Consider the following 23,936-nt stretch of genomic DNA (forward strand, 5'->3'; position numbering starts at 1 on the left):
ACAAAGCGTATCATTAATGAAGATCTTGAAGCAATGTCATGATAATTTGAAAATATAAGCTAAAGTTAGATGCACCATTTACCCAACTGAAATGCTTAGTTGTATTAGAACTCCAAATTTTGCCGAATAGGAGTACAATTTTATTTCTTCCCCCCTCCCCAAGAAATATCTTTATTTTGCTAACAGGTTTATTACCTGCTGACATAGTTAGATTTTAATGAAAGTTATGAGTGTTAATCACAAAACTGTTTGTCCTCTAAATGCTAGAGATAGGTATCTATTCTTTATCCATTTAAGACTGTGATACTTCCTTGCCAAACAGCCCCTGAAACTGGTAACACAGGGCAGTCCCTGAAGATGCAATATTAAGATTTCACTCACTAGTGACTGCATAAGTTATATTTTCCAAGTTTGCAGTAATACAACCATACTTGCTCTTTACAACAGCAATTTCCAAATGGTCTTCTATTTTCCCCTCAGACTCAACTACGGTAATTTTACCCAGATTTGATAAAGACAAAGATAGTTGAAGAAATTGGCACTGAAAGGAGGCATCACAGCCCTCTCAACTGCAACAATTCAAACACAAGAAGGGGAAAAGCCAGAAGGATTCTGAGTGCCTTCTAGGTGCACAGGGTCAGCCAAACCCTCTTTATGGTAACACTTAGACTGATAGCAAGATGTCACTGACTGTTTGAAAAGGAAATGTTTCTTTGGGTGTTTTTTTTCCTAACCAGACTGTATCTTTTCTGTAAGAGGTAACCATCCTGAACTCCAATTCTTACTTTTCTGTGCAGAAGAGAGGACTTCTTGTGGAATCAGGGACACGTGTCATAGAAGTGAACACCAGAGCGGTTGTGCTGCCAGTACGGTGTGCAGCACGTTTGCAACACGTACTGCAAAGGTGGAGAAATTCTTGTAGCTGTACAGCACTGTGGCAGGGTGATGGCACGATCCAAAGAGCTCTGCCCGTGCCATCTGGAAAGCTGTGTCTCGTGATCAGCTTTGCTGAAGCATGGTTTTCTTGGCTGAAGAAGAATCTTTAAGGTTTTAAGTGTTGTCTGTCTTGAAAGTGGTGTGGAGAATTGTACGTGCTCATGTCATTCCTTGCTGGGGGGTTGACTTCCCTCTGCTTGTAAATTAGAGCAGTCCTCAGAGGAGGAGTTGTTTACCTCTGGCACTGGAAGGTGGGAAGCAGTGGTATGTGCAATGCTTTTGTTCTTCTACCCCAGAAGACACGTTCCAGGTTTGAACGAGCTCTTTATCAATGAAGCAGCACATAGCTCCTGAGCCCTGGACCTGTCATCCTTGTGGTACTCCATGTGGAAACAAAACAGCAAGCATGTGGGGACAGATGAAGGAAATGTCACGTGTTGAGACCTGTCTGGCTGAACAGGAGAAGGGACAATTATTTGGAGATGCAGGTTGGTTTTGCTGCATTTGTTTACATAGCTGCAGCATGTGGTGTCCTCCTCAGCTTTTCAAGTACAGCCCATGTGAGAGGGGGGTTTCATTATTACAATGCATACCGTGACCCTGGTCCTGAAGTTCCAGTGAGTTCATGAAATACCACATTCCAGCTACCTTTTTACTGTTTAATTTATTAGATGACCTCGGGAAGCCCAGGTCAGAATGCCAGGGGAAGTAGTGTAAGTGAAATGTTTTGTAATCACAAAACAGATTATCTGAATTTTTTCACTGGCTTTTTAAATATTCTTATTTCCCATTGGGTTTGTATGCATCACTTATTTCTGATTTCTGGATTTTTTTCTAATAAAACGATGAAAGACAAAATTCAAATGAAGTCTGGAGGAGCAGATTACTGGAAGTAGAAACAAATGGAGAAAAGGCAAAGCTGACTGCAAGATGTTCTTTCCCGTTGCGCATTTACCCCCATAATATACTGTGGTTACGTAGTGGAGTATTACTGCAGTACTGTTGTTTTTGCTTTGTGGACTGTTTGTCTATGCAAGTTAAAACAGTTCTTAAAAAACATTTGGTACACCCATAGTGTCAGAGAGTGAAAAGTAATGGGAGATGTGATGCTGTGATTCTTCCTTGTAACTCTTAAGAGAAAATTCATCTGGTTTGCACGCATTCTCATTTATCAAGCCATCACAAAGGTACTTCACGTTTGGATGCACTAAGTTGTGTGATTTCACTGCACCTTGTACATCTGCTGCATATAAAACTTAGAGCCACTGCCTTCACAGGGTACAGGATCACTCTGTAAATAGTATTTGTCACTCCTCCAGGTAGAATGTTCTAGATTTTCAGTTTCTGCAGAGTTCAAAGATACTGGTATTCAGGTTACATCTTTTAAAACTATTTTGAAACTTGTTGTAACATAGAAATGAAAATAAAAGAAAAACAAACAAGAAATAAAGGTTTATTTTCTGAAAACAAATTTTGCATAACAAACAATAGAAATGGAATGGTTCTTAATGACATGTCTTTGTAAGTAGGTGGCTATGAGGAAGTCTAGATAAGATAAAGAATGTACCGAAGAGAATGAAGGGAAAAACTGAACCTACATGAGAAATATAAAGTACAACAGTGTTGTAAAAAATGTGTTTTTATGATATTAAGTCTGATTTATAAATATTGCAAGTTTTTTTCTCACAGTGTTTATTTTGGGCATTGTTCTGTTTGAATATTTTTAGTCTCGATGGCAAAAGATTGAAATTTCATGAAGGCAGCATGCAGTAAAATAAAGATGAATGTACTGTACATAATGGTGAGAACTTCAGATTTCAGGATTTTTGTCTTGGCTCTTTTTTTTCCCATCACTACCTAGTAGGAGTGGCATTTGAGCCAAGTTTCTAAGTACAATGTAATTTTCAAATTTTCAATCTTATATAAAGAAGAGTGACTTTTCTGGAAAGCAGTTGAAGAATTTTTCCTTTTCATTTTGTGGGGAATGGTGCCTGTCATGGTCTAGGTGCAGGCATAGCTGGAGAGCTGCAGAGAGGGCTGTGGGTCTGGCTGTTGCTTGCTGGGAAGGCGCTGACTGAAGGGCAGTGATGCTCAATTGAGAAGGAATGAGTGATATTTTTGTGGAGTTTCTGTTGTGTCTCCCCAGAGGCTGTTGTTAATCTAAGCAAGGTGAAGGGGAGATAGATCTGTCTGTAACCTGAGGTGGGATGCTTACTGCTTAAGTATAGGAAAAACACTTGGGAAGTCACAGAGATTGTTTGTTCCTCTGAGCTTGGGAGGAAAGTTGATTTGTTGTTCTTACGTGATAAAACCGAAACTGGAAGCAGAGGCACAGGGAAGGCGTTTATGTACGAGAAATTTGTACAGTTGCAGATAAAACTGCTCATGTGTGTTATTCCAATAATGCTTTAAAGGAATGTACAGCAGTCAGAGATCCAGATTATAATGGAGGCTTGTTCTCTTGAGATACTGCAAACTTGTGCTGTGATGTAAGTAAATGTGTCACGAGCAACACATCTTGTCTGTGAAGGAGCCTCTGACGCTTTGTAACTGGAGACTACTTTTTGTGTCAGCTTCAGCTGGTCACTGCTAGAATTTCTGTGCTGGAAGTTTTGTGTCTTCAAAGTAGGTGGTCCCTGGGTGGGGTGTGATTCTTTGGTTCTCTGTAGTCTCCGAGGGGGTATAGTTTTTGAGTGATAGCTGAGGGGGTGCTTTCTACACAGCTCTCAGTCCATTTGGATAGCAAAACCTCACATGGCTCCCCAGCAATTGCTGTTAGAACGTAATGGGCAAGTATCATATATTTTCTATTCTCATTAATGTCAGCTCAGCCTGTCCTGTTTGGGGAAACCTGTCTGGAATTTTAACAGTCACTAGGGTTTCAGAAAGCTGGGATTGTTTAATTTGCAGGAGGCTCAGTGGAGACCTTATCACTCTCTGCAGCTCCCTTAAAGGACGCTGTGTCGAGGTGAGTGTCTGCTTCTTCTCCCGAGTAACAATGATAGGACTAGAGGGAATGGCCTTAAGTTACACCAGGGAGGCTTTGGTTCTGATTGGATTATGAAGAATTTCTTCTCAGAAAGACTGGCGAGGTGTTGGAATAGTCTGCCCACGGGGGTAGTGGAGTCATCATCCCTGGAGGTGTTTAAGGAAAGGACAGATGTAGTACTTAGGAATATGGTTTAGCAGTCAGTGTTGGTGCTAGGGGGGATGATTGGACTTCCAACCTTTATGATTCAGTGAGTCTAAGCACTGTTGCTATCTAACTACAGTAGGTTGGCCTTAAATAACTCTAAGGTAGGAGTAAAGTGAGTGCTTATTAAGAGCTTGACATTATTTTTCTTAGTCAAATTACAATTTCTGAAATTGTGTTTGAGAAAATACTTGAGTGTAAATACAACTGGTTCAGAAGAGTTGAGCAGGATCCATGACTACAGCTGCTGCAGTCTTTGTTGGAGTCCTAGTGCTATCTGTACAGCAGATGCTGTATAGAGATCAGACTTCTCTTTTAAACTGTCTCATCCAGATCCCTTACTAATACTCTGTAATCTCAGGCTGAAAATCAGTGCTCTAGTTAGATAAACACGGACTTTATCCAGTCACCTCTTTGATACTATCTTATCTTCTGCTGCTTCTAAGCACTGCCAGAATTTCCTTGAGAGGGGCTCGGTTTTGCCCATCCCTGTTGTACCAGAACATTTTTCCACGAGGCCCGTATGAGATTTGTAGTGACTTTGATCTTGTAAATAATTTCCGGTGATATTTTTCCATTTGTTCATAACCAAAAGGTTATGTTGCATATTAGCCATGATAACCATGATATTTTTGGCTGAGGAATGAGAATTTAGATGAAGTGAGCAGGAGGCCAGAAAGTTTTTGTATGTCATTATTCCTTAGTATTTTAGAAATGTTATGGGGTTTGTTGCAGGCTTATGTTCAGAGTGCTTGAGAGTAAATGCCAAAATTTCCTGACATTGAGAGGAGAAGTGACAACTACTGAAAAGCAAGTGCTCTGTGGGAGCTCAGGTATTTCAGAGGTGCCATTGAGTCCGCTAATTGATTGCTTCTACTCAATTGCCGGTGTTGTGTTGCAGTTGGAGACAGCTTTTTACTGTACATTGGCCTGAATGAAAAATTTTTACTCATTTCTAAACTCCTAGACCCTACAGATACATTGTTTATGAAGGTTCTAGGGATTGTGAGTTACTGTGAAAACTACTCTTGCTCCTGGCATGTCTTCATCAGGTGCCTTAATAGTACTGAATGCTGATGCTACTCAAGCTGTGTGCTGTTCCTGTGGGCTGTGTCTGGGTGTAACAAATTTTTATTTGAAATCTGTGTGGAAATTAGTTGTTTGCTCATGATCTCTGTGCTATTTTTGTAAATTGCAGTGTAGCTATACCTCGGAATGCAGTTCTCAAGCTTATTAAGCCTTTTGTAAGGATATCCTGCAGACAGTGCACTTAATTTTATCTTAAATGCTGCGGCTTTTGTCTCTTCTCTGACTGATAGCAAGTTTTTAAACCTTGTCACAAAGAAGACCGTGTGATTCTGTGATGCCTTGGTAACTGCTGGATGGGCTCTGCGAGTGTGCTGTATTTGGCTGCTGTGTGGCAGTGGCAGCACCAAGCCGGTTAGCTTCATCTGAGTCCCTTGAACTGCATAAGGCAGAGGTCTGCTGCCACGTTGCTAGGAAAAAGATCTCCCTGTGATTTTTGGAGGGCTCAACCTGCTTTCCATATGCTGAGCAAACCTTTATTTTGCAGTAGTTTGAAGGACATATTCCAAACTCATTCGGTAGTACATCTAAAGTTGTAATACTCAAATTATCCTTGAAACTGCTGAATTTAATGCAAATAAACTGCAAAGGTTTGTGTAAAAAGTTACCGAAGACTATAAAGCTCAGTTTTCTTTTTGAGAGGCTCGTATACATTTTCTAATACATGGTAGAAATGAAATGTTTTAAAATAAATTACATAAGATTGTGTGAGCCTGTAATATCACATAATAAATTTGTCCATATCATTTCAGTGCATTATGCTATGACAGTTTAACAGACTTGTGGTATCTTGGTAATGTGCTTTTTCTTTTTTTTCCCCCTCTGAGGCTGCAACCTCAAAGTCAGGGCAAGCTATATTAAATTGTCTGTTTCTGCCACTCCACTTAAAAGGTGTGATGATAAAACAGATTTACTGTAAGATGAGTATTACTTTCCTTTATATTTCTTAGAGTTTCTGGGACTTGTAACATTGTAGGACATGATTTTGGGTGCAAATTTGCTGCTTTCAAACATTTGCTCAGTCAAAATGCTTTTAAAAATGAGTTTTGTATGTCATAATAGATGTATTTAGGAGGATGTAATTCTGCTATTGATAACACTGCTGTTGGTGTCACTGTGAGAATATAATTTTATCCTTGTTTTCTAAGATTTACAAAAGAATATTTCAGTAGACTGCATATATGACTGTCTTCTAAGAACAAATACTGATAGAGTTTAAACTTCTTGTTAATAAGCTATAGGGAGTAGATTTTAACTGGGATAAGTGATCCTACAAATGAACGTGAAAAGAACCCCAGCCTCACAACTGTAATACACAAGAATTGCTTTAAGTAATGCGAGTGCATTTCAAAATAGGGGATAACTCAGTTCAGTTGGGAGAGTGCCCACACTCATCAGAACAAGTGATAACTTTTATTTGCACTTAGAAGATCTCACTGAGGATTCTTTGGCTCTGCCATGTTGATGTAATTTTCATCTTGCTTTCTTGTTATCAGCGACAGTTTAATAGATCTAACAAAATTTCTCCTAATGGGATTATCAGTGTGCTTTGCTTATTAAGAACATTCTTCTTGGGGGGGTCCTAAAGTGCTAAACTTTCGTATTAGTTTCTTAGAAAAGTTTATGAGAAAGCAGTCTAAACTGTAGGCAAATTCATAAATGTTTAGCTTGTATCTACTTGGATTTTCTATTTAGTGTTCAGAACTGTAGTAATTGCATAATATCCCTGCTGTATGATTCTTTTTAAGTATTTCGTACTGCTGAAATTCTTTAGGTATTCCTTTATTAATTGCTTATTTTGACTTGAAAATTTGTTTCCAGTAATAGATAGCTGTCCAAGACTGTGGCATGATAATTATCCAAAAGAGCTAAGTTACATAAACTGTTTATGTGTCCTGCTCATTAAGATTTGTATTAAGTTTAGCTTTTTAGAAAGAACAGAAAGAATGAGGTAATAAAAATTATTATCTGGCTCCTGGCAAAAGTATTCCCATGTGATTGTATAATGTATGTGTCAAAGCATATAAAACTTAAACGTTGTGTGGAAAAGTATTCTTTTTTTGGGGTGGATGATTTGTCAGCATTGCATATAAGAAATTGGAAGCCTGTAGGATTCTAAGATGCATGTTTTATTTGTGTTTTGTATTTGAACTGTAGCATTAGATGCTGATTACCTTAGCATTGTGCATCTAAAACAAATTTGGGCTTCTCTATCTAAAGAAATGAGTATCATGATCACTCCTTCTCTTATTATTCCAATAACTTTTGAGTTGATTTTCTCTCTCGCTGTCAACTGTTTTTTAACAAAGGACTGTGCAATGCTTTGTTCTCACCTTGCTTACAAAAACAAAAGCTTTCACAGAGGAAAGAGGGGATCCTATTCCACCCAAGAGGTAAACAGTCTTGTAAGGAACAGCGTCATGTACTATATACATCAGTCATTTCACAGAAATGCATTCCTGAGGTACTGGGAAGTTGCAATTCTAAAGTGCACGGAATGAATGTATTTTTCATCAGAGATCTGTAAATAAATGTTTAGGATTAATTTGTGCTAGCATTCTTTTTTTTTTAAATTTGATTGCCAGTAAATAGAACGATTTTAATGAAGCACCAGCTCTTCCAGATGCCCTTTTATTAGACTGTAAAGACGTGAGAGTAGCTATGTTGCAAATCTCCCAAGAACATGACAGAGGTCAAAGCCTCTAAACTGCTAAAGACTTAAAAAAATGTTTTCAGAGTTGCCTTAAGTGTGTCTAAATACCTTCTTAATAAATGTGACAAACATTTATTTGGAAAAGTAAATAACCAAACTATTGCTCAACGTAATAATAAATATTAGAAGGCTCTTAAGGATTGTTGTATTAATCAGATTCCTTGAGTGGCTAACCATTTCTAACCCTGTAATTTTGCAGAGAATGATGGTGCCTCTTACTGTGCAATTAACTGATTTGTTAGCAGCAGAGCTGGTTGGTGGCTGGCTACCCTGATGGTCTTGCATTTATTTCTCATGTTAATCCTAAACCACAGTGGAAGACCAGGGTGGAAGACAGGCAGTACTTAGTCCTCTCCAGCCAGCCACTCCACAGGTACCCAGCAGAAACAGTGATTAATTTGCTGTGGGACCAGTTTGTCCAGACTTGAACAAAAAAAAGTCTTTTGATGCTGAGAAAACACTGTTGACAGATGTTGTTTTGCAGATCAAGCTGTGCTGGTGGAATGGGTTCCTAGCCCAAGCTTTCAATCAATTGTCTTGACTAAAAGCACAAGTTAAAAATTTCCTAGTCTACTTTCAGAGCAGAGTAACTCCAGCAGAGTGAGAAGTTTGGTCTTTGCTAACTTCAGCTGAATCAAGACCAGGAACTCTGACGAGAGCAGCTGGTGCAAGGAGCTGCAGGCGACAACACAGCTGTATGCAGAGTGCCTTGGTCTGCATCCTCTCACACGTGGCTGCAATTAAAGATCTGACGATAAGGCCTTTTCTGCATTCCGGGGTAGTGCCAAATCAGCACTGGATGGCCATTGCCTGCACCTGCAGTCAGCACAACCTTGGAGATGTTGTCAGAGCTGAGTTGTGTGCTGCTCCTTCAGTCCCTGTCAGCATTGTAGTTTTACCTGCAGAAAACATTGAAGCTGCAAGTATTTCTGCATAGCTATTTGTATTAAAAACGTGAGAGCAGTACTAGCAGGTCTCGAGGCAGCTGTAGTGGCATGTCAGCCATAGATGAGGTAATTGACACTTTCACATACGTCAATAAGGAGAGATTTAACAGGTATAAAAATAAATTATCCGTTAAGCACTACAGTGCGTAATCCAGACTGGTTCATAGGACACAATTAGTTTGTGCACTTAGGGTTTATCTTAATTTCTACTTATACTGTAGGTTTTTGTGAATATCTGGTGGGTTTGATTTACAGTAATACTACAAGAGCCAGTAAGTGAGTATTCAGTTAGAATGTTTTTAACGTCTTTTGTTCTGACCTTGACTTTCTTGATAGTGGTTGAATGTTATAAATAGTGGATTAGGTTTGTTTAGACTCTTGAATACCTCTGCCTTTGAGAAATGACATCAAGTTTGTCATAAGGGAAGTCTGTCAGCAACACTCAGGAGAGGCATATAATTTTACCTGCACTTGTGGTGTAAATACAGGGCAGGTGGTTTTAGCATGGTTTGTTGATCAGTAAATCAGTACCAGATTGTGACTAAGTTTATCATGAGACTAAGAACAATATTCAGCTCCATTGCAATCAGCTTGTATGCTTGAAGAACTCTCAGAAGTTTGCATTGGCATATTTAGGTTCTACTTTTCCTTCAGTTGAGCCTCCTGTAGTTCTATTTCAATCCAACATTTAAAGAAATTAAAAAAGTAATATAATGAAGTAACTAAAACTTGCTACTTGCCATCAGGGTGGCTTTAGGAAGGAATTTCTTGCTCACTTAGATTGTATAAGATAGATAGCAGCTTTACCAAAGTAAGTGAGCATGTGATATCCAAGCCAGTGAGAGCTGCCATTCTTAAATGGCCTCTGGAGAGATATATGCTTGGCAGGATTTTATTCCAAACATCTAGGCATTTAGGATTTAAGTATGAGTCTGATGCTTAAAGGTGATTCCAGATATTCTTCTAAGTGCCTTTGAAACACCAGTCTTTAACCAGTACTTTGTAATTTGCTATGTGAAGGTTACAGTCTTTCATTGAAATATGGTACCTTCTTCTCAAAAAGTACAAAAGCTTCAAAGATGTGGACTGACTTGCATCTGGTTCTCACTGCAAGGAGAAAGCGTCCTTAAATTGCCTAATATATTTCACAGCTGATCTACAGCAACTGAAAAGAACAGAAGATGAAAGGAATAGCCTAGAATGATTAGAAGTGTTTAGAAAGGATCTATTTTAAAAGTAATGGTCCTTAGGAAGAGTTGGCAATTTTTCTTCCTATGATTCTTAATTTGAGATATCTGTGTGCAATTAGTAGGTGCTTTTCCTCATACTTAGATGGAAGCTTGCTTTGGCATCTGTTAAATCCCATTTTAGAATCTGGACATCATTTTTAATATGATTATAATAGCTGCAGTCGACACAGCATTTCTTCAAACTCCTAGAATGTGACCTTAGTGTGCAATACACTGTAAATAAAATAATCTTTGAAAGTAGTTCTTTCTGAATCTTTAAGTAATAAGAGCAGTGCAGCCCCTCCTGTTGCCCTGTGGCTCCAGTGAGGCCCTCGGTGGCCCAGTAGCCCATCACCAGGCAATCTGTGCCCATGGGGTCTGCTACCTCCTTGCATGTGCTTGTCGTGTGGTGATGCAATCCTTCTCCAAAAGATTTGTCTGGTGCTGCTTCTAAATGCATAATGCTGCAGGAATGTTACATGTGGGGCCAGTCATTTAATTTTCGAACAGCCTATTTTGGTAGCAGGTGGTGTGCTGTATTGAATTCATGGATTTTATGTACTATACAAGAAGATAGTTTTTATCTATTCTTGTTAACCTACATATTCAAGAAAATACAGCATAAATGGCTTGTCCAAAGGTGACTGGGGCCTGGTGTGCCTGTCTTGTTTATAGCAGTATTCAGGCAGATAGTCAAGGAGTACTGGGTCTCCTGGTTATCTAGTGGGAATGCTGATAGAGGACGTTCCGCAGTTTAGTATTTCCTGAAGTAATTTTAAGCATAATACAAAAGTTTTTGAAGCACAGTGGCCTTGGGTCTGCTAGCACGTGGAGATGCAGTTTTGAAGGAGTAGGCTGCCATCTCCATTCCAGAGGATGCTATCAAAGATATTGGAGGGCACAGCTGGTAAAATAGGCATTGCCACTGCTGCAGAGGTCAGCTGTCCAGGAAGGCTGGTGGGAGGCAGCTTGGAGGGTGGAGCTGCTGCTGCCAGAGCCCTGGCTGGCCCTACACGTCCTCGGTCACATCCTGCCACTGCCTGTGGGATTGTTCATCAGCAGCTGAGGCTTCCCACCTTTGCTTACACAGCTGCCAGTTCTGTTCTTTGATTGCCTTGTGGATGAATTGTGTCCTATGGCCTACTACAGTATGATTTGCTGAAAACGCCATCTGTTTTGAAAATGACTTTTCTGATACTGTGAGAGATCTCTCTCTTCATAGTAGCACCATTTCACTAGCTTGCAGAAGAGCTGGTGCAACCCAAGTTCAAAGCTATAGTTTGAGATTTAAATGAGTATGCATAAATGTTCATGCATTAGCTGGAGGTGTGAATTCAAAACTGTTGAAGTTACTCAGAAAAGGCTTTAAACAGCAACTTTAAACAACAGTTAAAAATATTTGAACCCTCTGAAGCTTGTATCTGTGGTTGTTTATTTACCCATGTATCATTGTTCCAGCTATAAAACATAGGTAAAAAAATGTTGTTTTGCAGTGTCTTTACATTTTTTACAGTAGCACTAGCTACTTTAACATATTTTGCTGCATCAAAGCTGTTAGTCTTTCTAGATTTCAACAAATCTATACAAAGTGAAAGCCACAAAGGAGTGTAATTGGCAGCTCTCTATGCAGATTTGCGAAGACTCACCTTCAGATAAACAGCAACACTCTTACAGTCAGTCAAAGGATCTGAGAAGTGCTCTGTTAGAAGGGATACTTGCTAAGTTCAGAGTAACTGACAGTAACGTTTTCCTTCTTAAATGCACGACTGGTATGAAGTTAGCATACTCTCGACCTATTAGTCTGTAAGTAATGCTCCAACTCTGGTGATTCTGTGATTATCTGTATTTGTACAATACATACTTCTGTTTAAAAATTTGTTTGCAAAATCTTTTGAGTGTTTATTTTAATATACTACTAAAGCAAAACCACTGTGAGGTCTCAAAGGTAATATCTGTTACTTTCCCTCAAAAAGCCTGGTGGACTATGTGATTTAATGGCTGTGGATACATTTTCAGTATCCTTCAGTCTTTATCATACCTAAAAACATTTTTCAAGTGGAATTCAAAGATTCTGTATATTTATCCAGAATTTCTAAACATCTTCTAATCATCAGAGCCTGCGCTGAAAAACAGTTTCAACCGCACTGCTGGCTATTTGGCAATCTCAAGCATGCTTGCTGTGCATGTTTGATTAGACCTGCAATGCATGCGTAGCAAACTCCATGTCTCCAGTAAACATCAGATTGAGCTGTATGGTGCACAGTATGCTCTCAACTGCCTGGAGCTCTGGGCTCACTGATCTCACAGTGCTCTGTACACAAACACAATTTTTGGGTTAAACTTCTACAGCCCTGCCAAATATTGCAGATCTGTCTTTGAACTGCATTTTCTAGGCCTTCAGATTTTTACAGAGACCTAGCATCTGCATCTGTGCCTTGATATGAAGGAATAGTATGATCTTTTTTTCTGAACAAGCTAAGCACTCATCTACCGAACTCACACATGAGGTTTCTACGTTCTGGCCATTTGTGGGTAGTCTTTCCTAGACACGTATATGTATGTGCGTACATACATATGTTAAATAGTTGTGTATTTCCACTGGAGTCTAAAATACCACAGTAAAGGCACCATTCTTAATTGTCTGCCTTTTTTGTTTTCAACAGGCAGAAATACTCAGCGTGCTCAGTCACAAAAACATCATTCAGTTCTATGGAGCTGTCATCGAACCTCCAAATTACGGCATAGTTACAGGTAAGGATTTTCATTTGATTTTCATTATGACTCTGTAAAACTCTGGTCTTATGAGTACACCCAATTTCAGTATTTTGCTGGCCTCGAAAGAGACAACAACATTCGGCACTACGGTTCTGTTTATTGGGTGGCATCAGATGCAGAGTAGATGCAGCTGCCAGAACAAAGCACTCTGTACCACAAAGATAACAAAGTGGGTATAGCTGTAATCTGTCACCTGCTGGGCATATATGAAGATATCCAGAACCTGTTTTTTGTGTGTAGGTATCTCCAAACTGTAGGCAATATCTTCTGCTTGTCGGCCTTTGCAAATGCTGGCCCTAGCCAAGGTTTCATTTTGGTGTTAGCTATCTCCAGGGCATCTGCTGGAGAGGATCCACCCCAGATTGTGTGCTGGAAAAAACACAGCTTCTAATCAGCTGTAGAAATCCCTCCAGTGGTGCACAAAACCTGTGGAAATTCACTTCTGCCTGTCTCTTAGACCTTATGTTAACACCATAGATGGCAGCATAATCCTGTGGTAGCACTTCTGAGATGCACAACTGCTTCACTGCCTATTGGATGTTGCAGTTTTGAAACCAGTACCACCAGTACTCCAGAGATGCATGAAGGATGATCTTAGTCTATACTGCTCAGAGGTTAGACTGATGATATCATTATCAGACAGGAAATTAAATACCTTCTTTATGTAATAAAAATCTTAATAAATCAAGTAATATAGCTTTTTATAGATTTCTAATGCAGAGGTAATAAGTGCAAACTAGAGAGCAGACTAACAAAGCAAATGTGTGATCAGATCATCCAAAATGATGTCTGGCTCAGAAAGTCCTCAGTTGCTCTCACAGAAGGTCAGTGTTTGGAGAAGGTCATTTGACATGCTTGCTCATCACTGGACAGAGAACAGCTGAAATAGTTCATTATGTCATTGGGAATATGGACCATCTGTGTGAAGGAGACTATTCTGTAGTCCTCTTTGTTACTGGAAGAGCTCTGAATCTATTCTGGTTAAAGAAAAGAAAAAAAAAAAGCATTCTGATTTTAAACGGCATTGGCTTCTCCCTGCAGCTTCCAGACTTGAGTTCCTCGGGCTGAAAGGGAAGTAAGGCTTGATTTCTCCAGCTGTTTTCAAATGAGAGAATGGAGACTTAGGAAAAAATGCTAATTGTGCTTGACGTATCTCTCTCGTATGTGCTCTTTCTTTGAGAGAGGTTTTTACTCCTTGATCTTCTGTGTAGTTTTCAGTGCAGCAGTCTTAATCCTGTGGTTTATTCAGAGATCTATGTCCTGCCAGGGAAAAACCCAAATGAGAAAAAAATCCCGAGAACCTAATGATTCTTCAGAATGATGGAGATGAGGACATTCAGCCAAGCATATACTGAGTATTGGCTGTACATAACATCTTATGTGGGATTGTCAGAGAGTTCTCTGGGACTGCTCTGTCCAAATGAGAAAAGCTACATCTGCAGTCAAAACATGTACAGGGATGTATGTAGGTCACTCCAAAAGTAATTCCTCCTATTTATTTCCGTGGAAACCCCTACAACAGATAGAAAGAGCACAATAGCACTGATTGATAGAGTAAATTCTCAAATACAAAACACTTTTTTTCAATATGGTCATCACCGCTAGCTATGCATTTTTGCCTGCCATGAACAAGAGCCTGTGTGCCATGCTTGTAAAATCTGTGTGACTGTTTGGAACGTACCTTCTCTGTCACCACTGCTGAAATGTATCGCTCACTGCGCTCACATCCACCATTTGGTCTCTATAAAAGTTCAGTAAGTGTCTATGAATGTCAGTGGGTGCCATTTCTTCTGCATAGAGGAATTCGTTAACAAACCACTGCTCCGTACGCACTTACATGTCAAAGGCCATTTTGTCAAATTCCTCCTCTGCTGCCATTTGCCACATGGCAACACAACATAATGGAATATTGGCAGGAAAGTTCAACCTCTACAACCGTCTGCCTCTGACATTGAGGACCGACGTAGTTAAAACATTTTTGGAGCAGCTCTTTTATCAGTGTTACAACTGGTTGTTGAGCCCATTGAGCTGCTAACGTGAATCACATTGTTTTAGATGTTGCAGACCGCAAACAGCAGTCTGGGTGTGTAGCTTTCAGGTCTAGGTTTTGACCACTGCTGCCTCCTCCCAAAGGATTTTTAGTGCTTATGTATCCTATCTGTGCAGATGCGTACAATGTATCCCAGTCAGTGGTAGAGCGAGTCCAATTCTGCATTCACAACCTTGCTTTCTAAAGCAAATACCTCTCTCCTATCACTGAAAGAAATTACCGTGGCAATGTAATTTCCAAATCTATAATTTCGTGGTAGAATTCTGTGGCACAATATATACTAGGAGAAATAGTGAAAAATCAAGCTATATCGCTTGAAGATTGCTTGCCTCTGTTCATACAGAGCAGCAAAGGGCTTGGGGATCTCAGTTATCCCTGACTCTGGTGGATCAAATTATGCATTGTAAAGGCATGCAAAGCATGCAGGCAGACTATTCCTGAAGAATCCATTTATAAGACACATGATGACTTCATGGGTAAAAAAAGCTGATGTTTTAATTGAGGAAATGTGCAGGTCAGCATCTTAGTCCTCTTTCAGTGACATCAGAAGCAACATGCCTGTCTCCTGCAGAGCCTCCTTGCAGCAGGAGGTCCTGCAGCAATGAACCAAAACTAACTTGCAACTACAGCGTTTACTTTCAAGGGACTTAGTATTTATTCCCTCATTCCTTTCATTTAGCAACAGAATCTTCTCATATGATGTACCATATTCTGGGCTGCAGATTTTGTCTTGACCCACGTGGTACTCTCCCAGTGGTTTTGATCTTTTGATCTCATTGATGAGGAGCAATGCTTACTTTTTATGCATTTAGCCTGTGATGTATTGTTCTTTGATTAATACTATTATAAACAGCAATTTGGATATATTTTTTGTAGTCTGAGAGGAGAATGATTTTGTTGATGCTTTGAAATGGCAGATATGAAGCATTTCAATTGCAAACCAGCTGGTTTGCTTCATGCCCTGCTGCTCATGGAAATTTGCCCCACTTTGCTTCAAAGTTAGACCTGTAGTTTCTTCCTTCCTTCCTGTGTTTTTTTGTTTTTTTTTTTTTAATTAATAAGTGATTTTATCTTTTCTGTTCCTGCATGAAGAGGTAGAAAAATAAAATTTTGTCTTCATTTTCTACTACCGTTTTTTCTTAACAGAATATTATATATTTAATACTTGATTTTACTATATAAAAAATAAAATAATTGTCTTTTGTTGTGGGGCATAATTTAAAGGCAGTACTTCACCACTGATGACTGTCCTCTTTGGAAACAGCAGTAAGGATCTGGTACCACCAGTCTCTCATCTCTTAACTGCTGTTGTGACTGGGAGAGGCAACTTCACTGGTCAAATATGGAAGAATTTTAAGTTATATAAAAGTAGTGCTGTGGGGATTTCAGTTGTTTCCAGTTTCCCAAAGTCTAAATGTAATGAGCTTGGTATTCCAGTTCATAGCCCTGTGGATTCTGGAAGTCAGATTGTGTTCTGTCTGACATGCTTGCAAACACTGATGGGCAGAAAAAGCCTTTGCTTCTGCCTGCAGGATCCTGCTGCGGGTTTCTGTAGGTGTAGGTGGAAAAAGTTAAGAAAAACAACTATTGGTGCTGAACAAGGAACATAAGAAAACATCTTGCTTTCTTAGCTGTGCTGACTCGTCCTGAGCTGAGGGAATGTAAAGCAACGAAAGCATGCCTCTATTTGCATACAGTCTGTAAAGTCACAAGTGGACAGAATTGCTCAGCGGCACGTTACCATTTTTACAGCATTCTCTCTCTGAACAGAAATGACCCTCATAAATCTTAAAAAAGAAAATAATCACCAGAACCTTTCATTCTGGAATTGGAACTGCCTGGCCTGAGCTCTCTTTATACCAGAGCTTTCTGATGCCTTTTCATTTTAAATCCCGTCATTATAGATGATTTCACATTTCTTTTCCCTTAGCAGTAGGTATGTCTGTGTTGGGACAGTCAGAACGGACTTTTACTCTCCTGTTGTGTTACTAATAGTGTTACTAATAGTGTTAGTTGCTGAACCCAAATTGTTTGTCATTAAGCTTCAAAGAGCTGCTTTTTGGAACTGGCAGAGTTTCCATTAAGGTTTATAGTTCTGGTGCAGTGTTTTAAAATGTCATGTGCATTTATTTTATTTATTTTATTTTTTATTTTTCTAACAGAGTATGCTTCTGCTGGCTCACTGTTTGATTACATTAATAGTAACAAAAGTGAAGAGATGGATATGGATCATATAATGACCTGGGCAACTGACATTGCTAAAGGTAAGCAAGACCAGACCAGTGATGTCTTTTTTTTTTACGCAGCAAACAACTGAAGATACTTTCCTTATTAAGTCAGGAAAGCTTTCGTAAACTGCTTTTTTCAAGTTGTCAAAAAAAAAAAAAAAAAAAAAAAAGAAGAAAAAGCAAAACAAATGAAAACAACTGTAATTAACACAAAAAGCAACAATAACAAACTCATTCACTGTTCTTTTCAATATGTTTCTTTGTTATTCTAAATCCAAAATCATTTTTGGAGTGAAAATGCCTTCCATGAGCTAGTTTTATACTCCTGGTTTGCTCCTAAGCCCCAAGAGGATAATTTTGATGTAGTGTAATTATAAGGCATAATTATCCTTACATTTTATTTGAATTGGTATATTTAAGGAAGCTGGTTCTTCACAAACATGCTGACATTTTTCACAGAATAATGCAGAGCCTTTGTGCTCTCTGTGGCCGTACAGGAAATAGTGTAAACTAATGAACAGTGCATTCTTATCTTAGCTTCCCAGTGCAGAAAATACATTAGAGAAAGTAATTAAATATGAAGTTAAGAAGCATTAGCATACCCACGTAGGTGTTTTGAGCATAGCTTAGTTTTTTTTCACTCAGAGTAGGTTATGCGGACCTTTCCTTCTCCTGCATCTAGCCTTCATGTATGTATGCCAGCCTGTAATGGGGACAAGAAATTGGAACTAAAAAACATGACTGCTGATAAGTAATGGCTACCTTCAGCCTGCCTAACTAGACTATTGCTTGTTTTGTGTAGGCATGCACTACTTACACATGGAAGCTCCAGTCAAAGTAATCCACAGAGATCTGAAGTCCAGGAACGGTAAAGTAGCAGTAAAAACAATAAAATGTTCTGTATTTACTTTTAGTTGTTACTGCTGCAATCAAGTCTGTACCTGAGCTTTGTGAATGTGCAGAACTAACACCTTGGCTGTCATCAAGCTACACTGGCCATTGCTAAGGCACAGAAAAGCCTGTTTGAGTGTCACTCCTCCTCTACATCCTGACACTGTTGTCTCTGTTACTGTCCTGGCATCATTTAGTGCACTGTGGAGGGCTCTTTTCAAGTTGTATCTGGCTGACCACAATAGTGTCCATTTTACCAGCTGTCAGACATTGCCTGGACATTCCTCACTTGCTTTTTCTATTTGAAAATGTTGAGTGCAATGAAGGACTGTTGTTCACTGGATGTAATAGACTGGATAAGGCCTGTAATTTCTAGTCTGTAAATCTGGTCACTATCATGGCCTGCTTTTGTGCAATAACTACTCAGTGTGGAGCTGCACTGTTTTAGACTGTACCTGGCAGTTGACAGCCATTAATGAAACTTGTGAAATACTGATTTGAAATGAAGCAGGAACTAGTAATGGGACAGGAGAAGCACAGATATTAATAATGCATGCAGAGTGATAATAGGCACAAAAAAGCCTATTTGTATGGCACTATTTTTATTTTTTTTTAACTTTTCTCTCCTTTTTTCCTTTTTTTTTTTTTTTAATTGTTGTTAAGCCTAACTGCTACATTCGGGATAATGAAGCTTATCTACATTTTAGTTATAGTCATCTTTCTACCTTTGAGCTCAGTAGGACCTGAAAAGTTTTGAAGTTGATCAGAGGCTTGCATGGATTCAGCAGGTGTTCTTCAAAGATGCTCAAAGAAACCAGGACAATCATGCATATTTGTACATCCTGTGCCGACTGGATCATTTTTCTTGATAAAGTGGATTTCTTTTTGCTGTGAAAATGTATTGTGTTTTGCTGTGAACATGTATTGCATTTGTTTTTAATAGCATTCCTGTAATCTGTTGTTTTTTCATTTGTAGTTGTTATAGCTGCTGATGGCGTGTTAAAGGTATGAACACTTCAATTATATTAATTATGTGAGAGATCCTGCTGCGTGACTTGATATTTTGATGACTAGTAAATGAGGTTCATGCTCTACTATCTTTTTATCTTTGCCAGATCTGTGATTTTGGTGCCTCAAGGTTCCATTCACATACAACACACATGTCGTTAGTTGGTACTTTTCCATGGATGGCCCCAGAAGTTATTCAGAGTCTCCCAGTGTCGGAGACGTGTGACACGTACTCATACGGAGTGGTGAGTGCCTTTTATTTCTCTATGCACAGAAGCAGAACTCCAGTGTGACATAAATCATAAACAAAAAAAATCAGACTTTTTCAAGACTGACCCATAATTCATAATTATGTGCTTGAAAATGATAGGAAGAGCAGCGTCTTGCATGTTTAATAAGACACTTATCTGATTAGATTAGCAGCATGCCAGTGTGGGAAATGCAAGCTTTACCACAAGTATTTAGCATATGTCAGAAGGCTTGCAGGAGCTACTGAGCAATCTGCATCATTAATCTCTGCTTATGTTTTAGCGAAATAAGAGGGAAAAGTTGTAATAGGTATATACCAGGGCTTTCCATAAAACAGGGTGTCACTGAGTTAAGATGAAAAAGGAGGCCACTTTTCCTTGCTTACCTGTTTGAAAGACCATGCTGTCATTAGCAGGTAGCTGAGAGAACGGAAGTTGAGGCCCAATCTAAAAATACAGCATGGGTCTACCTTTTATGCAAAAGGGAAATAACCAGTTACAGTGCATCACAAAGTCAGGTTTGCAGGTGCAATTGTGAAGTATTTCATTCTGCCTGCAGTCAGATTCTGATGTGTTTTTACTCTGCAGTGTGAAATAGACTAGAAATTACTCTCCTGGTCAGACCAGTTCTAAGCCAGGCCCCAAAGCCTTTCTTATTACAACAGTACTTTAGGGGAAAAGAGAAAGGAAGTGGGGTCCTACTCTGCGTATGGATCTGCATACATAGCTTTTTGATTTTGGTTTCAGCAGTGAGAAATTGTTTCAGTACCTGCAAAATATTGCCTCCTTCTCTTTGAAGAGTTGATGGAGATGTAAAAGGTTGTTGGTTTTAAGCTAGTGACTGTGACCATGTATAGCTAAGCTGATGGTTCCAATAGAAGGTTACATAAACTTTTTGTCAAGCAGTTGTTCATGGTGTAAAAAAATAAAAAGATGATGCGAGATATCCTAGCAATGAAAGACTGAGACTTTGTAACGGGAAAGAAGCCTGTATTGGCAGATTTAAAGTATTTGCTTGCTTAACAGAGCTAGGTCACAAATAGTAATAGAACATAAGCTAACAAATGTAAATGTTAATGTAAACTGTTACTGGAAGCAATCGCATATTATCCACTGAAAGATAACATTCCAATTCCAAAATAAAGAAAAAATGTTAGAAGAGAAATGTTAAAAATGGTCTTACAATTCAGAACTACTCTCATCATCATCTTGGTGTGATTGACTTCAAGTAATATTCTAGAACTGGGAGAAAGTAAGCAATTGTTTAATATTTTCTCATGTCAAGTATTACTAGAGCCATAGGAACAGTATGTTGTATTGAGTTTATTTTTCCTTCTCCAAAAAGTAAACCTCCTTTGGCAGCCCTGTGCTTGGAGGCAAAACTCAACTACCCTCAGTATGAAAACAGTTCATTGTTAGTAGAATATGTTAATGTGGTTACAGGTGTATAATGCTACTTCAGTATGCCTAATAATATCTGACCCACGTGTTTAATATGTTGTTTTTGAGCTAATGTGCTCTAGTGTGGATAGAAGCTTATGAATTCTGAAGCACTTAGGAATGAATTCATCTTTGGATAACTCCATTGCCACATCTTGGAACACCACTGTTTTCATAGGAGATGCAAGGGGAGAAATGATGAATAGCCACAGCCCAGATTCTCACTTGATAAAGTTACTGATGTTATGGAGCTGTCAGGAAGCAGAAAATTGTCTCAAAATAACACTGAAAGCTGGAATCTCCCTATTGTAAGTGTTGGACTACCAGAGAATTTGTTAGGAGACTGAAAACAACAACACAAAAATCTTCAAAGGAGTATTTTTTTTCTTAGCAAGTGATTATCATCTGTAAAAACAACATTTAAAGAATCGCCTTTGGAAGTGTAACACTTGCCAGCAGCTTTTGTGTTGGAGAGACAAATCTGCATTTCTTAAGTTAAAGTCTTGTTAACAAAGAACAGAATCATTTCAAATGTAAACTAGTAAGATGCTAAGAATAGATATTCTGTTCACAGTACTTGTTACCATACCCGTAAGATTTCTATTTCTTTTTTTTCCTAACTTTGCTTTCTATAATTGAGTCTGTGATTTTAAGTGTTCTGCTTAAGCTTTGTGAGCACTTTGTCCATGAAGTACTAGTCTTTCTGTCACCATACAGGTCCAAGTTGCTTTTCACCTGGAATGAACTTCCCTCATTGCAAACAGTTACATATGTGTTTGTAGATAATGTTCATATTAGTTTGTCCTGCTCTTTGTGGGCGGAGAAACAGTTCCATTAATTCTCTTTGAGATAAATAGCGAGTAATTTATAATACAGCATAGTAAATGCTAAATCTAAATGTTCCAGATTTATTGTGATACAAACATGGATCTTGCTCTGATTCTCTTTTCTAATCCATTTCAAAATGCATACTCTAAACAACAGACACCAAGCGCTGCAAATGATCAACCCACAAATCCATTCAGATCAGTAACAGTCTTATGTCATTGTGTGCAGAGCTTAAAAATGATCCTTTGCTCCTCTTCCACATATGAAAGTGTATGTGGAATCACAACATTCCCCCTAAAAACTGTTCTGAAATCATGAAGATAAATGCTTGGGATATGTTAACCTGGAAAAAGTGTTTGTAGTGGACTGCAGTGTGTTTGTTATGTAAGTACATTTAATCATAGAAGGCTGTGTAGGTGAATATTTTTAAATGCAAGAACAAAAAAAAGTGTTAATTGACTATTGGTACACTGAGACTGAAGTTCAATGTAGCAGCTGTTGTGCTCCTAGCAATAGTTCATGCATTGCTTTAGCTATGAGGACATAGGTTATTTATAGAGAGAATGTTGGCCAGCTCCAGGGGCTATCCCTTACTCTTTTTGAAAAGAATTATGAGATCTTTAACTTCCACTTGGATCAATCCAGAGGAGACTGACCTAATTTTCAAGGGCAGTACCTCTAAGAGAACAGCACTTTCTGCTTATGCCTCACTTCTGATAATTGTAGCTCCTGAGACTCGTCTGTGTGCACTTGCCTACACTTTCCTACCAGGAGAAAGCATTTTCAGAGTGGGAGGATTTTTATTTTTTTATTTTTTTATTTTTTGGCTTGTTAGTTTGTTTCTTCTTCACATCATTTATTTGGGTGTTTCCTGTCTTATATGGCTTTTGTTGGTTTTGAATTGGGGTTGAGGGATAGGACTATATTTTTTCTTTTTTCTTTAGATCATTGTCACATAGTTGACAGGATGAGAACTGAAATGCACAGTTCAGCTAATAGAACTGAGGACATATCAATCTTATTCTCAGCTTCATATATGGAATGAACATTCACATCTTTGAGTCTCAACCTGTTTCTCTGCATGCAAAGAAGAGCCTAAAATCTTCAGAGGCCACAGCTTACAAACCATAGCATTAAATGATCTTGCTTTGTTTTCCATCATTGTGTCTGGCATGGCTATTTCACTGTGAACACCTGCTGTCTGTCGTCATAGGGATGTTATGTGATCAGGAAAGCTGGTGATCCTTACCATCAAAGATGGGAGGGGAAGTGAATCATGTCAGTGTCCCAATTAAATTATACCAGAAATGGAAGACAGATTAATTTCCATATAAGGTGAGCTGAGAATTTAGTTCTGAAAATGATCAGTGTGTATCTTGAGGGGGAAAAAAAAAAAAACAAAACAGGTCAGGGCAAGTCAGATTCAGGAGCACTTTTTGTAGCTGTATGAACGTAGGGACAGGAAGCATCAAATGGTAAGGCAGAAGATACAATTTGCTGTTTTTGTAAGACTAATAATGCTCTCGTTCACCCTAGGTGATATTTCAGAGTGGGGTATGAAAGTTCTCTAAGATACTTACATGTCACCCTCAGAAGAAAAGTCTTAAGCTTACAGCAGTAGCCTGGATATGAAATTTGCTTTGTTGTAAGAACATTGCTTTAAACTTGCATAAATAAATGCAAGGATTTGTTTTTTATCTTCTGATACTACTAGTGAAAAATGAGGCATTAAGAAAAAAATTTTGTATCTTGTGAGATTGCTGTTCACTCAAACTATATGTAATCTTGAAGTGTTTCGAGTAATCACTGTTCATTTAGGAAAATAGTGATCCGTACAGGCAGTGGAAATAAACACTAAAGGTGTCATGATGCAGAGTTTAGTACAAAATGTTCCACACAGACTTTCGTGCATGAATGGAAGTAGACAATTCAGTCTTCTGAAAGAAAAATAGCAGAACAGTGTAGTTTTCCATCTCAAGGTTCTTGGAGACATTTAACTGTACTTCATTGTGCTCTTTTCTTGAGAGATGTATTTAGATACTTCTCTGTCTGATGTGCAAACTTGGATTTCTTTGTGGTTTCCTGTTAGAACCATTCAGACGAGGTGATTCTGCAAGGCTACTCAGCTTGTGTTTGATTTGGTCCAAGCGTTTTTTGTTTTTGTATACTGCTTTCTGCACTGAAGTACATAAGGCTGCTAAATTATTTCACTCATTCTCTCACAGTTAAATTTCCTACCTCTACCAGTAGAGAGGTGATAATTGGAATTAGAAGTCAAAATTTTGGTGGTTTTTTTTCTGAAGAGGGTGAATTGAGGAAAACAGCAGAATTGAATGCCTCCGTGCATAGCCTTCCTCATGTATT

At 38.7% G+C, this 23,936-nt stretch overlaps 1 protein-coding gene across 3 annotated transcripts in view; it reads left to right on the forward strand.

Annotated features, from left to right (window-relative positions):
• Positions 1 to 23,936, forward strand: part of MAP3K20 (mitogen-activated protein kinase kinase kinase 20) — an 86,218-nt gene that overhangs the window by 15,669 nt on the left and 46,613 nt on the right. For all 3 annotated transcript variants that reach the window (XM_042875001.1, XM_042875000.1, XM_042875002.1), the window contains exons 3-7: positions 12,768 to 12,855; positions 17,092 to 17,193; positions 17,960 to 18,025; positions 19,025 to 19,053; positions 19,164 to 19,301. In XM_042875001.1, coding sequence (XP_042730935.1) covers positions 12,768 to 12,855; positions 17,092 to 17,193; positions 17,960 to 18,025; positions 19,025 to 19,053; positions 19,164 to 19,301 — 423 coding nt within the window. The remainder of the gene's footprint in view (positions 1 to 12,767; positions 12,856 to 17,091; positions 17,194 to 17,959; positions 18,026 to 19,024; positions 19,054 to 19,163; positions 19,302 to 23,936) is intronic.

This window comes from Lagopus leucura, unplaced genomic scaffold, assembly GCF_019238085.1.
Source record: "Lagopus leucura isolate 7727_CA_CO unplaced genomic scaffold, USGS_WTPT01 Super-Scaffold_100012, whole genome shotgun sequence".
Lineage (NCBI taxonomy): Eukaryota > Metazoa > Chordata > Aves > Galliformes > Phasianidae > Lagopus > Lagopus leucura.